This window comes from Microcaecilia unicolor, unplaced genomic scaffold (genome assembly GCF_901765095.1).
Source record: "Microcaecilia unicolor unplaced genomic scaffold, aMicUni1.1, whole genome shotgun sequence".
Classification (NCBI taxonomy): domain Eukaryota; kingdom Metazoa; phylum Chordata; class Amphibia; order Gymnophiona; family Siphonopidae; genus Microcaecilia; species Microcaecilia unicolor.
Genome location: NW_021963413.1, coordinates 53,647 through 68,051, shown reverse-complemented (window position 1 = coordinate 68,051; position 14,405 = coordinate 53,647). Strand labels below are relative to the sequence as shown.

The 14,405-nt window shown below is 42.9% G+C and overlaps 1 protein-coding gene across 1 annotated transcript in view; it reads left to right on the top strand.

The window, feature by feature from the left end:
* LOC115459305 (carbohydrate-responsive element-binding protein-like) overlaps positions 1 to 13,470 on the top strand; it is a gene marked incomplete at its 5' end in the record, with an annotated part of 35,575 nt that extends 22,105 nt beyond the window's left edge. The window contains 3 exons of the mRNA XM_030189150.1: positions 10,085 to 10,274; positions 11,118 to 11,198; positions 13,334 to 13,470. Of these exons, the coding sequence (XP_030045010.1) occupies positions 10,085 to 10,274; positions 11,118 to 11,198; positions 13,334 to 13,470 (408 nt within the window). The remainder of the gene's footprint in view (positions 1 to 10,084; positions 10,275 to 11,117; positions 11,199 to 13,333) is intronic.
* Between the last annotated feature and the right edge of the window lie 935 nt (positions 13,471 to 14,405).

Genomic DNA, 14,405 nt, shown 5'->3' with positions numbered 1-14,405 from the left:
AGGAGCATCCTGATTTGGCAGATTTTACCCCTAGTGCAGAGGTGGGTAGCCTGTCGCCCACCACTGAATTTTATGTGACCCATGAAACCATGGAAAGTTTACATAGAAAACATCATTAATCAAAGTTTTGGCGATTTTAATGTGGGAAAGGCGTCCAAATGCAGATTTATGCCATTTTTTGGATGTTTTTCTCTTTTGAAAATGAGCCCTTAAGTGAAACACGTGGAGGGGCATAATCAAAAGGGACGCCCAAGTTTTCCTGGGGACGTCCTCGCAGGACGGCTCCAGCAAGGGGCGGGGAAACCCGTATTATCGAAACAAGATGGGCGTCCATCTTTCGTTTCGATAATACGGTTGGGTACGCCCAAATCATCACATTTAGGTCAACCTTAGAGATGGTCGTCCCTAGGACTTGGTCGTTTCTGATTTTCAGCAATAATAGAAAGCGAGGACGCCCATCTCAAAAATGACCAAATCCAAGCCATTTGGTCGTAGGAGGAGCCAGCATTTGTAGTGCACTGGTCCTCCTGACATGCCAGGACACCAACTGGGCACCCTAAGGGGCACTGCAGTGGACTTCACAAATTGCTCCCAGGTACATAGCTCCCTTACCTTCAGCCAGATGCACTAACTGAATGGAAAAAGCCCTTCCCTTACCGATCCCTTAGCTATTCAGAAAGGAATGGGCATGCATGAAGGAAATCGCATGCAAATGAGCTGCTCGCTGTTAGCTCATTTGCACACGATTTCCTTCCCAAGGAGGGGAAGCCAGTGCAGAGAAGCCAAGCATTATGCGTGGCTGCTCTGCGCATGCCAAAGATGGCTTCATACATGCAGACAAGCTGCGTGTATAATAGCCATCTACAACCTTAAATAAATTGCCGTCTACAACCTTAGAATAATACAAGTCCAGGTGAAAATGTCCAAGTGCTCATCAGGGATGCCTCCATCCATGCGATGGCAGTTGAGGACCTCCAAAATGTGGATATTTCTGTGAGAAGGATGTCCATGCCTTTGCTATGCCTCTGCTGACACACACATACCTCCACCCCCAGGGATCTGCATACTGCTGCGATGGATCTGAGTATGACATTTCAGGCTGGAAAAAAGTTTTTAAAGTTATTGTTTTTCAGGGTGGGAGGGGGTTAGTGACCACTGGGGGAGTCAGGGGAGGTCATCCCCGATTCCCTCCGGTGGTCATCTGGTCAGTTTGGGCACCTTTTTGAGGCTTGGTCGTAATAAAAAATGGACCAAGTAAAGTCGGCCAAGTGCTCATAAGGGATGCCCTTCTTTTTTCCATTATCGCTGGAGGACGCCCATCTGTTAGGCACTCCCCAGTCCCGCCTTTGCTACGTCTCTGACACGCCCCGGGAACGTTGGTTGTCCCTGCGACGGGAAACAGTTGGGGATGCCCAAAATCGGCTTTCGATTATGCCGATTTGGGGAACCTTGAGAGAAGGATGCCCATCTCCAGATTTGTGTCGAAAGATGGGCACCCTTCTCTTTTGAAAATAAGCCTGAAAGTAGACTAAAAAAAGAAAGAGGAAACATCCGGTAAAAATGAAAGTAGCTAGCGGCATATATGTGAGCACATTTTGCCCTGATTAGGCCATATGGAGGGGCATAATCGAATGAAAACGTCTATCTCCATGGGCGTTTATCTCCGAGAACGGGTCCGTGAAGGGGCGGACCGAACCATATTTTTGAAAAAAAATAGACGTCCATGTTTTATTCGACAATTTGTGAGCTGGGTGTTTTTGCTTTTCAGCGATAATGGAAAATGAAAGCGCCCGGCTCAAAAACGAATAAATTCAAGGCATTTGTTCGTGGGAGGGGCCAGGATTCGTAGTGCACTGGTCCCCCTCACATGCCAGGACACCAACCGGGCACCCTAGGGGGCACTTCGACAAAAACAAAAAAAAAGGTAAAAGAGCTCCCAGGTGCATAGCATCCTTCCCTTGTGTGTTGAGCCCCCCAAATCCCCCTCAAAACCCACTGCCCACAACACTACACCATTACTATAGCCCTAAGGGGTGAAGGGGGGCACCTACGTGTGGGTACAGTGGGTTTGGGGGGGTTGGACGACTAAGCATTAAGCAGCACAATTGTAACAGGTGGGGGGGGGGATGGGCCTGGGTCCACCTGCCTGAAGTCCACTGCACCCCCCTAACAACTGCTCCAGGGACCTGCATACTGCTGCCAGGGAGGTGGGTATGACATTTGAGGGTAAAAATAAAAAGTTGTGAAACATCATTTTTTGTGGTGAGAGGGGGTTAGTGACCACTGGGGGAGTCAGGGGAGGTCACCCCCGATTCCCTCTGGTGGTAATCTGGTCATTTAGGGCACTTTTTGGGGCCTTATTCGTGAAAAAACAGGGTCCAGGAAAAGTGCCCTAAATTCTAGCTACAAACGCATACTTTTTTCCATTATCGACGAAAGGCGCCCATCTCTGTTCGGGTGATAACCATGCCCCAGTCCCGCCTTCACCACGCCTCCGACACGCCCCCGTCAACTTTGTACGCTTCCGCGATGGAGTGCAGTTGAAAACGTCCAAGTTTGGCTTTCGATTATACCGTGTTATTCATTTTTGTGAGATAAACGTCCATCTCCCAATTTAGGTCGGAACTTGGGCGTTTTTCTCGTTCGATTATAAGCAGGATAGTGAAATAGGGAGCCCTTACCGCCACCCATTGAAGTGGCGATAAGGGGTGTTGGAATGTAATTGTATTTTACATGCATTGCCTGTCACCTATTATTTCTCTGTGATTACTCTGTGACCTCTGATGTGAATTACTTAGAGAGGTCACACAGCTATGCAACTTCCTGTGGGGGTTAGACACAGCAGATGCAGCACATGCAGCACATGGAGCACATGGAGCTCATGATCTCTCCTAACCTGAGAGGATCTATGGTGGTGTGAGCATCCATTACCATCTAAGCACATGGAAGGAGCTGATAATACAAATGTATAGTAATATGTATATATAAGCCTGTCTGATTATAATCTAACTACAAACTGTGAGTAAACAGATGTTTTGTTACTTCAACTTTAAAGTGACTCAGCAGTGAATTATTCAGGGGTGAATGAGAGAGAGATGAAGAAAGAAATTAACATTTCTAAAGCTGAAGCTGTGTGTACTAAAATCTGCTAATTATTTACTACAAATAATCCAACAAAAGGGTTATGGGCCCAGGGTCCAGGAATTGAAAAAGAAGAGAAATATTACCAGGCAGAAAAAAAGGCCACATTTTTCTCTTAAGTTTTAAAGGAAAGATTCAGTCTGTCTCTCTCTCCCCCCACACAGCAGACAGAAGGCTAAGAAAATGGCTGAGGGAAGAAATTCACCATTTTTCTATTCTCTCAAGGTGCCTAGATTAACTGAGTTTAATTATCGGCAGTGGGAATTAAGATTCATATGTCTCCTTCGAGCAAAAAGATTAAATATATGCTTAGACCAAGACAGAACAGCTGAAAATATGGCTGAATGGGACAATGCAAACTATTATGTGAAGTGCATGCTTTTGGAAGCTCTCTCAGAGAAACAAGCCATATTAGTGGAGGGAAAAGATACACCAAAGGACATTTTATATAAACTGAGAACTATGTATGCAACTACATATGCAAAGCAGCAACCAATTTGGCTGGCAGAGTTGAATGAAACCAAATTAAGGGATAAAGGTAAATGTAATGATCACATTATGTATCTTATGTCTTCATTTCAAAAGCTAGAACTTTCTGGAATTCCCATGTGTGATGCATTGAAAAGAGCATTTCTTTTTACCTCACTATCAAAGAAGTTTGATGTTTTTAGGTCTGTAAATGAGGCCATTGAAGGGCAATCTTTTGAACAGGCAACATCAAAACTAAGGCAGGAATGCATAATAAATGATTCTGAGGAGATGTGTTCTCAAAGTCAGTCAGAGAGAAATGAAACAAATTTCTTGGCAAAGAACAGAGGAAGGCGGAGCTATGGGAAAACTCCACCCAAGGGCAAGCTGATTTGCTACTCATGTGGAAAGGAGGGACATGTATCTAAATGGTGTAAGGAAACACAAAACACTCCCTCTAGCTCACCTAAGCCAATGGAACTAAAGAATTTTCAAACCAGGAAATGTATGAAGGACAAAGATAAACACAAGGGCTTTCTAATGGCAGAAAAATCTTTGACTATGGTAAATAATAATTCAAATGAAAGTACTTGGATTTTGGATTCAGGGAGCACATGCCATTTAACCAATTGTAAGGATTTCTTTCAGGAAATGTGTCCAGAGGAAGGTATTCTTAAAACTGCAAACGCAGGGACTGCTAAGATCCAAGCAAAAGGTATTGGATTCTTAAAATGCAAAGTGTCTAATGAAGTTAAAGAAATTCCTGTAAGTGATGTCTTGTATATTCCCCAAGCAGTTTGCAATATGCTTAGTGTATCTACATTAGATAAGAAGGGATTTGTGATTCATTTTGAAAACAGTAAGTGCACAATCTCTAAAAATGATGAAGTGTATGCTGAAGCTTTTATGCATAATGATGTTTATAAGCTGAACATTTCAGGTGAAGCCTCACATATGGCGCAAGTAAGGAAGAATGATGGTAAATGTAGTCTGGAAATCTGGCACCGCCGCCTGGGACATCGTGATTTTAAGGTGATCCAGGATCTTTACAGTAAGCAACTGGCCACCGGCATTCAGATAAGTGCAGATGCTGGTAAAATGGAGAAATGCATAGACTGTGTTACTCAAAAAGGTGTGAGACCCTCATTTCCTGCATACACAGGAAATAGGAGTAATAAAGTGCTGGACTTAATACACAGTGACTTATGTGGACCGTTTAATATCCCATCATTGGGAAATAACAGATTTGTGCTAATATTCTTGGATGATTTCTCTAGATATTGTGTGGCCTATTTGCTGAAAGAAAAAAGTCAAGTCACAGACATGCTGAAGAAATACGTAGCCATGGTGAGCAATAAATTTGAAAGAAAACCAAAGGTTCTTCAGACCGACAATGGTGGTGAGTTCACTTCACAAAGCATGCGCACATTTCTAGAACAAGAAGGCATTCAGCATATCACAACAGTAGCTTATACACCAGAACAAAATTCTGTTGCAGAGAGAAAATTTAGGTCACTTGTGGAAATGACCAGATGTATGCTGTCAGATAGCAATCTCCCTAAAAAACTATGGGGGGAAGCCATTCTCACAGCAGTGTACCTACAAAACAGAATGCCAACTAAAGGCGCTGAGCGCACACCACATGAGACATGGCATGGTAGGAAGCCAAACCTGTCACACATAAGAACATTTGGAAGTACAGCATATGCTCATGTACCAAAGCAAAGCAGGCATAAGCTGGATTCCACAACAGAAAGGGGCATTTTAGTTGGCTATGCTCCAGGACACAAAGGATATAGAATTTTGAATCTGAAAACTGGCATTGTTGGCATAAGACATGTTACATATTTTGATGAAAACAAAAGGGTTGATAAAGGCTGGATTATCCCAGATGAGCCTTATCATCCAGAATATGAAACTAGAACCATAATAGACATGCCAGTGTATATAAATGCCATACCAAGGCAGATGTCTGAAAGCAACTCATCTGTATCTAACGAGGAACAGACAGAGGAAGCAGACACAGAAAGGATCATTGAAGAAGACAGTACAGTTGGAGAAGGGGAATCAATTGGAGAAGGACTCTCAGATATAGAGGATGCAGAAAGGTCGGACCAACCTGTTGTCAGACGCTCATCCAGGGAAAACAAAGGTGTTCCACCCCCAAGACTGTCTTACCTAACAAAGTCAGCAGAAGCTCAAGAGCCCTTAACATGGGATGAGATTGAGAAAATGCCAGCAGAAGAAGCTGCTGAATGGCGTAAAGCTGCACAAGAAGAAATTGATGCATTGGATAAAAATAATACTTGGATTCTTACAAAATTACCTCCTGGCAAGAAAGCTATAGGATGCAAATGGGTATTCAAGTTAAAAAGGAATGCACAAGGAAAAGTGGAAAGGTATAAAGCCAGACTAGTGGCAAAGGGATATCTTCAAAAATATGGAGAAGATTTTGATGAAGTGTTTGCACCTGTAGTGAAACACACGACAATAAGAACACTTCTGAGCATTGCAGTCTCAAAAGGCATGCAAGTCAAACACATTGATGTGAAAACAGCGTTTCTTCACGGAGATATAACTGAAGACTTGTACATGGAACAACCAACAGGTTTCATAAATACAAAACAAAGACAGCTAGTGTGTAAATTAAACAAAGGTCTTTATGGATTAAAGCAAAGTGCAAAATGTTGGAATGAAAAATTGCATGAAATATTGACAAATTTAGGATTTAAGCAAGGTGAAGCAGATAAATGCTTGTACACTAGGTGCACAAATGGACAATATGCATACATTTTAGCTTTTGTTGATGATCTGCTCATTGCAAGCAAAAGTGAGCAAGAGTACAAGGACATTGTAAAGTGTTTAAACCTCAATGTTGAGATAAAAGAACTGGGTAATGTGTCATACTATCTTGGTATAGAAATTGAGAAACAAAATGATGGTTCTTATCTTCTAAGCCAGAAGCAGAAAATAAATGAGCTTATTGAAAGTTTAGGTATGCAAGATGCCCAAGTTGTAAGCACTCCCATGATCACTGATTTTCTGAAGGATGAAACAGTAAGAGAACCTTTACCAGATAACATCCAATATAGATCAGCCATAGGTAAGCTTTTATATCTAGCTACCACATACAGGGCTGATATAGCAAATGCAGTAGGAATTTTGAGCAGAAGGGTCAGCTCACCTACCAAATCAGATTGGACTGCAGTTAAAAGGATGGTAAGGTATTTAAAGGGTACCATTGATTGTAAATTAAAGATTTCAGCCAATAGTAATCCAAAACTAATATGTTACTGTGATTCAGATTGGGCAGGGGATCATTCTGATTATAAATCCACAAGTGGATATGTGTTTATGTATGGAAATGTACAAATTTCATGGGCCAGTCATAAACAAAGTATTGTGAGTTTGTCTTCTACAGAAGCTGAATATGTGGCCGCATCGGAAGCGTGCAGAGAACTGATGTGGATTGAAAAACTTTTGCTGGATTTCGGAATAGCTGAAAAGAGACCAATCCAGATAATGGAAGATAATCAGAGCTGCATCCGACTGTCACAGAATGACAAGGTTCAGTCACGCACCAAGCACATCGCAACGAAATACCACAACGTGCGAGAGTTGGCAAAAGAAGGGGTCATCAGTCTACACTATTGTCACACCAGTGAGATGACAGCTGACATCATGACCAAACCGTTACCCAGAGAACATTTTGTGAATCTGCGTATAAAGCTTGGACTTTGTATGAATAAATAATTGCATGACAGTTATGCATGAGAAGGGGTTTGTTGGAATGTAATTGTATTTTACATGCATTGCCTGTCACCTATTATTTCTCTGTGATTACTCTGTGACCTCTGATGTGAATTACTTAGAGAGGTCACACAGCTATGCAACTTCCTGTGGGGGTTAGACACAGCAGATGCAGCACATGCAGCACATGGAGCACATGGAGCTCATGATCTCTCCTAACCTGAGAGGATCTATGGTGGTGTGAGCATCCATTACCATCTAAGCACATGGAAGGAGCTGATAATACAAATGTATAGTAATATGTATATATAAGCCTGTCTGATTATAATCTAACTACAAACTGTGAGTAAACAGATGTTTTGTTACTTCAACTTTAAAGTGACTCAGCAGTGAATTATTCAGGGGTGAATGAGAGAGAGATGAAGAAAGAAATTAACATTTCTAAAGCTGAAGCTGTGTGTACTAAAATCTGCTAATTATTTACTACAAATAATCCAACAAGGGGCTCCCACACTAACTTGGCAGTAATTGGGCAGCGCATGGTGATGCCAGGTTATCACCGAGCAAGCTACTTCTAGGGGGTTTCTTTATCCCTGGGAAATAGCGTGCACTCGGGGCTGGACTACTGCTGGCCGGCGGTAGTCCTGGAAGACTGACTGGTAAGGTTGGGCTTATCATTGCTCTGTCAAAGGGCCCCTGAATTATTTGCTTTCGTCAATAAGAGATGATCTTAATAAGTGCACTTTCACTATAATTCACAGAGGCAGTTCAATGATTAGATCTGATAGGAGTGTACACAGTAGTTGTTAGACTGCATAGATGACTCCAAAAAATTGGAATGAGAGCTTCCCCCATCTTTAAATATTGTTAGATGTTGGCACAGATCATTTGTGGGGTTGTTTTGGTACTTAGTATTTGGGAGTATTTTTGGTTAATATTTCCCCACGCATGGGCTTTTCACCTTTGCAGAACTGGAGAGGATGTCATCTGATATTGTTCATAGAACTTCTTATCAATTCAACCCTGAGATGCTTCACACTCAGATCTTCTGAGGTCAATTTTCAGCAGTCCACCAAGCACTTACATTTGAAAGGATAGGCAATCCATTCAGCAGTAAACAAACACGTGGCAGCTGAAAATCCACATAAAAATTTAAACAGCTTAATTATTTATTTAAAGTTACACCTGGTATTTGTGCATTCAGATTGAAATACGTAAGTTATATGGAGAGTGGTTGAATTTTGCTGTTCTCTGCATAATCTTTTCCTCCATCCATGGCCTGCCCTAAACTGAATACATTTTAGCTACAATAGGGCTCGGTATTCAAAGCGATTTAGCCAGACGCTGACAAGTTAAATCGCTTGGTCGGATCTAACCATTATTACTCTGTGGCACTTAACTAGCTAAGAGCCACTGATTATCACTGTTAGTGCTGAATTCAAAGCCCACTATGTTAAGGGTGTTCCAGGGGCGGAGTCAGCACTTGGTCGCTTACCCCCGGATTCTGTATAGCGTGCCTAGTTATGCACAGTTCTGTATGTAAATCTAGGTATATTCTATAACTACACATGTAGACTAATTGTTTTAACAAGCTGTTAAGAGCTCTTAACAAGCAATAATGAGCACTAATTGGCAAAAATTAGAATTTACATGTGTACGTTGCTAAGCGTATTCTGTAATGTACTGCACCTAAATTCTAACACACGCAGGCAAAAAGGGGCATGGTTAGGAGGCGCGGAAATGGGCATTTCGTGGGCCTTCCAAAATTTATGCATGTTGTTATAACAAGCGAGCCAGTTCACGTAAATCAACGTTCAGTGATTTACACCAGCTTTTCGTTGGCGTAAATGGACGTGTGTAGATCTAGTCACATGAACTACACCTAAGTGTATTCTAAATACCGCATGTAAATCTACACGTGGTATTTAGTATATGCTTAGGCGTAATTGCCTAACACGCATTCATTTTAGGTGCCATATATAGAATCAGGCCCTTAATGCCGATATTCAGCCCTTAACCCCCAGATTCTACATAGCACGCCTAGCATTTCCTGTTCAAACTTCTTCTACTAACCTATAAATGTATTCACTCTGTTGCTCCCCAGTATCTCTCCACACTCGTCCTTCCCTACACCCCTTCCCGTGCACTCCGCTCCATGGATAAATCCTTCTTATCTGTTCCCTTCTCCACTACTGCCAACTCCAGACTTCGCGCCTTCTGTCTCGCTGCACCCTACGCCTGGAATAAACTTCCTGAGCCCCTACGTCTTGCCCCATCCTTGGCCACCTTTAAATCTAGACTGAAAGCCCACCTCTTTAACATTGCTTTTGACTTATAACCACTCGCCTCCACCTACCCTCCTCTCTTCCTTCCCGTTCACATTAATTGATTTGATTTGCTTACTTTATTTATTTCTTGTCTATTAGATTGTAAGCTCTTTGAGCAGGGACTGTTTTTCTTCTATGTTTGTGCAGCGCTGCGTATGCCTTGTAGCGCTATAGAAATGCTAAATAGTAGTAGTAGTAGTAGTAGTAGTAGCATTCCACTTCAAAATCCAAGCATATTCTATATCAACATGCTTAAAATCAAGACGTATAATAAAATTAGATCAGAGTCCATGTAGCAAGATATAGAGAAAGGGTAATAGCAGCACAAAATAAACGGGAATAGAGTGGAAATGACAAAAAGTTCTAGATGTGTCTCTTCACTGCTGTATTGTTTTTAGGGAGATGTTTGGCAGTCAGCAGAGAAATGGTGCAGTCAGCTTTTCTGTGCCGGAGTCCCCATGATGGAGGAGAATGAAGAGGAAGACAGAATGCAGCTTTTTGATCTGGACTGTTTTTTGTCCGATATCTCAGATACCCTCTTCACCATGACCCAGGGAATGTGTGCTCCCCCCACGGTCTCCGATTGTGGTATGTCTCGCTCTCGATAGATTAAATGTAGTAGAAAAAAAGAGGGCAAAAACAGGTGTGCAAAGTGTAACTGTGTCGGAAAAAGAAGCAGGCTTAGGCTTGTGCATGAGAGTGAGTGCGGGTATTGCAGGTGAGGAGCACAAGCATGTTTGCGGAGGAGATTGTAGTGGTGGGCTTGCTTATAAGTGAACATCAGCACATGTGTCTGTAGAACAGAGGTTCTCAACCCACTATTCCTAGTGCTAGTTATTTCCGTAGCACTACTAGACATACGCAGTGCTGTACACATTACATGCAGGTACTTTCTCTGTCCCTAGAGGGCTCACAATCTAAGTTTTTTGTACTTGAGGCAATGGAGGGTTGAGTGACTTGCCCAAGGTCACAAGGAGCTGCAGTGGGAATCGAACCCAGGTTGCCAGGATCAAAGCCTGCTGCAGTAACCATTAGGCCACTCCCCCTTGGGACACAGCAAGCCAGTCTGGTTTTCAAGTTATCCACAATGAATATGCGTGAGATAGATTTGCATACCATTGCAGGCAGTGTATGCAGATTTATGTCATAAATATGCAATGCGGATATCTTGAAACCCAGACTGGTTTGTTGTGTCCCGATGAACAGGTCGTACAAATGGACCATTGGGTACACAGGATAAGAGAATATTTGCATGTACACATGCTTATAAGAGAGAGTGACTGAATGGGGACTGTTAGAGGGAGAATGGGTGTTTATGGGTGTATGAGAGAAAGCTGGATCCCTGGTTTGTGAATGAGAATGGTAGAATGCTGTTGGTTCGGTTTTCGGATATGAGAACATAGAATACTGACTTGTGCTTTGCTTTTTCAGACTATGCTGGGAATGCAGATATGATCCAACCGGACCTGACACAGCTGCAGCCAAACCTTGATGATTTTATGGATATACCAGGTAGGAACCTGAATACCCAGCAGTGCAAAAGTCCTGCCCCCTTAGGGAAACTGTAGAAGTCTTGTCCTAATCTGCTTCTCATACATCATGTCCCGCTTTGCCACTGGAGAACAAGAGGCTCATTAACAGTGCTCATAGGAGCCAACTTTTCAAAATTATTGGGGGTGCTAAACCCAATGGAAATTACACCTCCCTGGACACATACAAGGAATTTTCTCAATATTGGGGGTGCTCAAGCACCCACAGAGTCGGCTCCAATGACAGTGCTTGAACTTCATCCAGAACCAGAGGGATGATGCCTCACACTGTATTGAGCATCCTTTCCCAAGTGACCATCATCCTGTTTCAGGAAAGCTGGTTAGAGCACAAAGATGATGTTAGCAGGAGGCCCTGGGAAGGAATGGCACAGGTGTGAGCTGGCTGTGGCGAGAGCTCACAGTTCTTTCAGCAGGAGAGAATGGTATAGGAGTCCTGCTTCTGTAGGAACCGAGGGGCCCTTTTACTAAACCACGTAAGCGTCTTTGCGCACCCAATGCACGCCAAGATGGAGTTACCACCCAGCTACTGCATGGCTCTGGCAGTAATTTCATTTTTGGTGTGTAGCTGAAAAAATCTTTTTATTTTGCGGCTGCGTGTATCAGACGCGCGTAGGTCATTACCGCCCGGTTACCGCGTGAGACTTTACCACTAGGTCAGTGGCTGGCGGTAAGGTCTCAGACCCAAAATGGACATGCAGCAATTTTGATTTTCCTGCACATCCATTTTTGGCAAAAATTTTTAAAAAGGCTGTTTTTACAGGTGTGCTGAAAAATGGATCAGCGTGTGTCCAAAACCCATGCCTACACTACCGCAAGCCATTTTTCAGCACACCTTTGTAAAAGGACTTTCTCCCATTTTGTGTCTGTGGGAAAAGTACTTAGTACCAGTGGCGTAGCCAGAATGTAATTTTTGGGTGGGCCAGTGAGTAGGTTGGGTGGGCATGCATTTCTTTTTCCCTTCTCTACCCCCCCCCCCCCCCCCATGAACTTTAAAAGTTAAATACTATAAATTTGAACCCCTTCCCACCCCACCCCGACATCCCATCTGAGCCCCCCTGCACGACCCAGTCCCCACCTGCCTACCAGCTCCACGATCAACGAGCAGACGACCCTCATCTTCCATCCGGCATCGAGTCTTTAAAAAAAAAAAAAAAAAGCCCGGAGAAACGCCTTGCGTCTGCTGTGCACTGCTGTAAAGCAAGCAGCAAATCGTCTCGTCGGTCCTTCCTTCACTGTGTCCCGCCCTCTGATGTAACTTCCTATTTCCGCAAGGGCGGGCACAGTGAAGGAAGGACCGACGAGACGATTTGCTGCTGGCTTTACAGCAGTGCACAGCAGACGCGAGGCGTTTCTCCGGGCTTTTTTTTTTTTTTTAAGACTCGATGCCGGATGGAAGACGAGGGTCGTCTGCTCGTTGATCGTGGAGCTGGTAGGCAGGTGGGGACTGCAGCGCCAGCAGAGCACCCCCCTCCCCACCTGCTGACACCCGGGGCTGGGCGGGCCTGGAGGGAAACTGGCTGGGCCTGGGCCCGTCCAGGCCCACCCGTGGCTACGCCCCTGCTTAGTACACAGGGCAGTCAGTGCTTTGAGATCAAAATTGAAAGCCCAACATTCAAAGCTTGCCATTCCTGATGTCCTGAAATTCTATTAAAGAAGAAAACCAAAAAACCAGATGGCTACTCCAGCAGTCCCTGCCTGTCTATACTCTTCTGAAGGAAAATTGGATATTAAACCCATAATTTAAACTCAGATCCTGTGTCCTTCCTTCTGTGTCAGTAAGTTTTTAGATGCTACTGATACTGTATCTGACTCTTTGGGGTTTGGTGACTTTACAGTGTTATTAGATTGTGTGACACTTTATCAGAAAAGATGTAAGAAATGATTAATATTTTGTTCTAAGCCCCTTTACCATATCCGGCACCAGAACTTACTTGTACATCTTTTTATTGAAATGTTAAGATAACATAAATTATATGAAGTGTGATATAGTCCCAAACTTTCAAATAATTTTCATAGCAGGGCTGAATCAGTCTTTGTAGGCCCTGTGTACTCTCATCAAAAGCCCCCAAGATAGATCTGTCTCCTTTTTTTTTCTAGAACTTTCGCTGACTAAACACTGCTTATGGTCAGATCAACAGAATTACAGTAAGGTTATCAGATTTCTGCTGGACATCCTTATAATCCAGATACTAAATATAGGTGTGGGATTCAGTTCATTACTTCAATCATATTAGTCCGATGTTTGGCAAAGAATTTAATCAAATAACCCTGCCTGTGTGTATATATTTCAATATATTTTATTCTAGTAATGTACAAATGTTTTTGGAAAGTAATTCCAAATTCCCATTGTGTAGAATAAGCTTCCATATGAGCTTCACCTTTCACCGGGTTTCATTGCTTTTTGTAGATTTTTGAAAGCATATCGATTTGAGATTGTGTATCCTTAGCAGGTGAACTCAGTCCCCCCCCCCCCCCCCCCCCCCCCGGATCTGGTTTACAATTGAATTTTTGACTGCTATACTCTAGTCTAGGTGGGATTTTCTGTGTGTTTTCTATTTGGGTGATTCTATGAACCGTTCTTACAATTTTATATTGATTTGATTTTCATATTTTTCAGCAGGCCATTGTTGTGCCTTCATTTTTGTTGTTTGCTGTTTTGCAGACATTGGTGAAAAGGCAGGTTACAAATTGTTTATACAAAATAATAAAGATAACTATTTAGCAATTTTCATTTCTTGTTTTTTAAGCCACCTGACTTTTTTTTTTTTTGAGCCTTAAACTTTTTCATAGGCCCCTGGCACTGTACATTGTGGCCATTGGATAATCCAGCTCTATGTGACACAATTCCAAAATAAAAACAATGATCAATTGACAAACCTGCTTATAATTGAACGAGAAAAACGCCCAAGTTCCGACCTAAATCGGGAGATGGACGTTTATCTCACAAAAACGAATAAAGCGGTATAATCGAAAGCCGATTTTTGGACGTTTTCAACTGCACTCCGTCGCGGATGCGGACAAAGTTGATGGGGGCATGTCAGAGGTGTTGCAAAGGCGGAACTGGGGCGTGGTTATCTGCAGAACAAAGATGGGCGCATTTCACCGATAATGGGAAAAAAGTATGCGTTTTTAGCTAGAATTTAGGACACTTTTCCTGGACCCTGTTTTT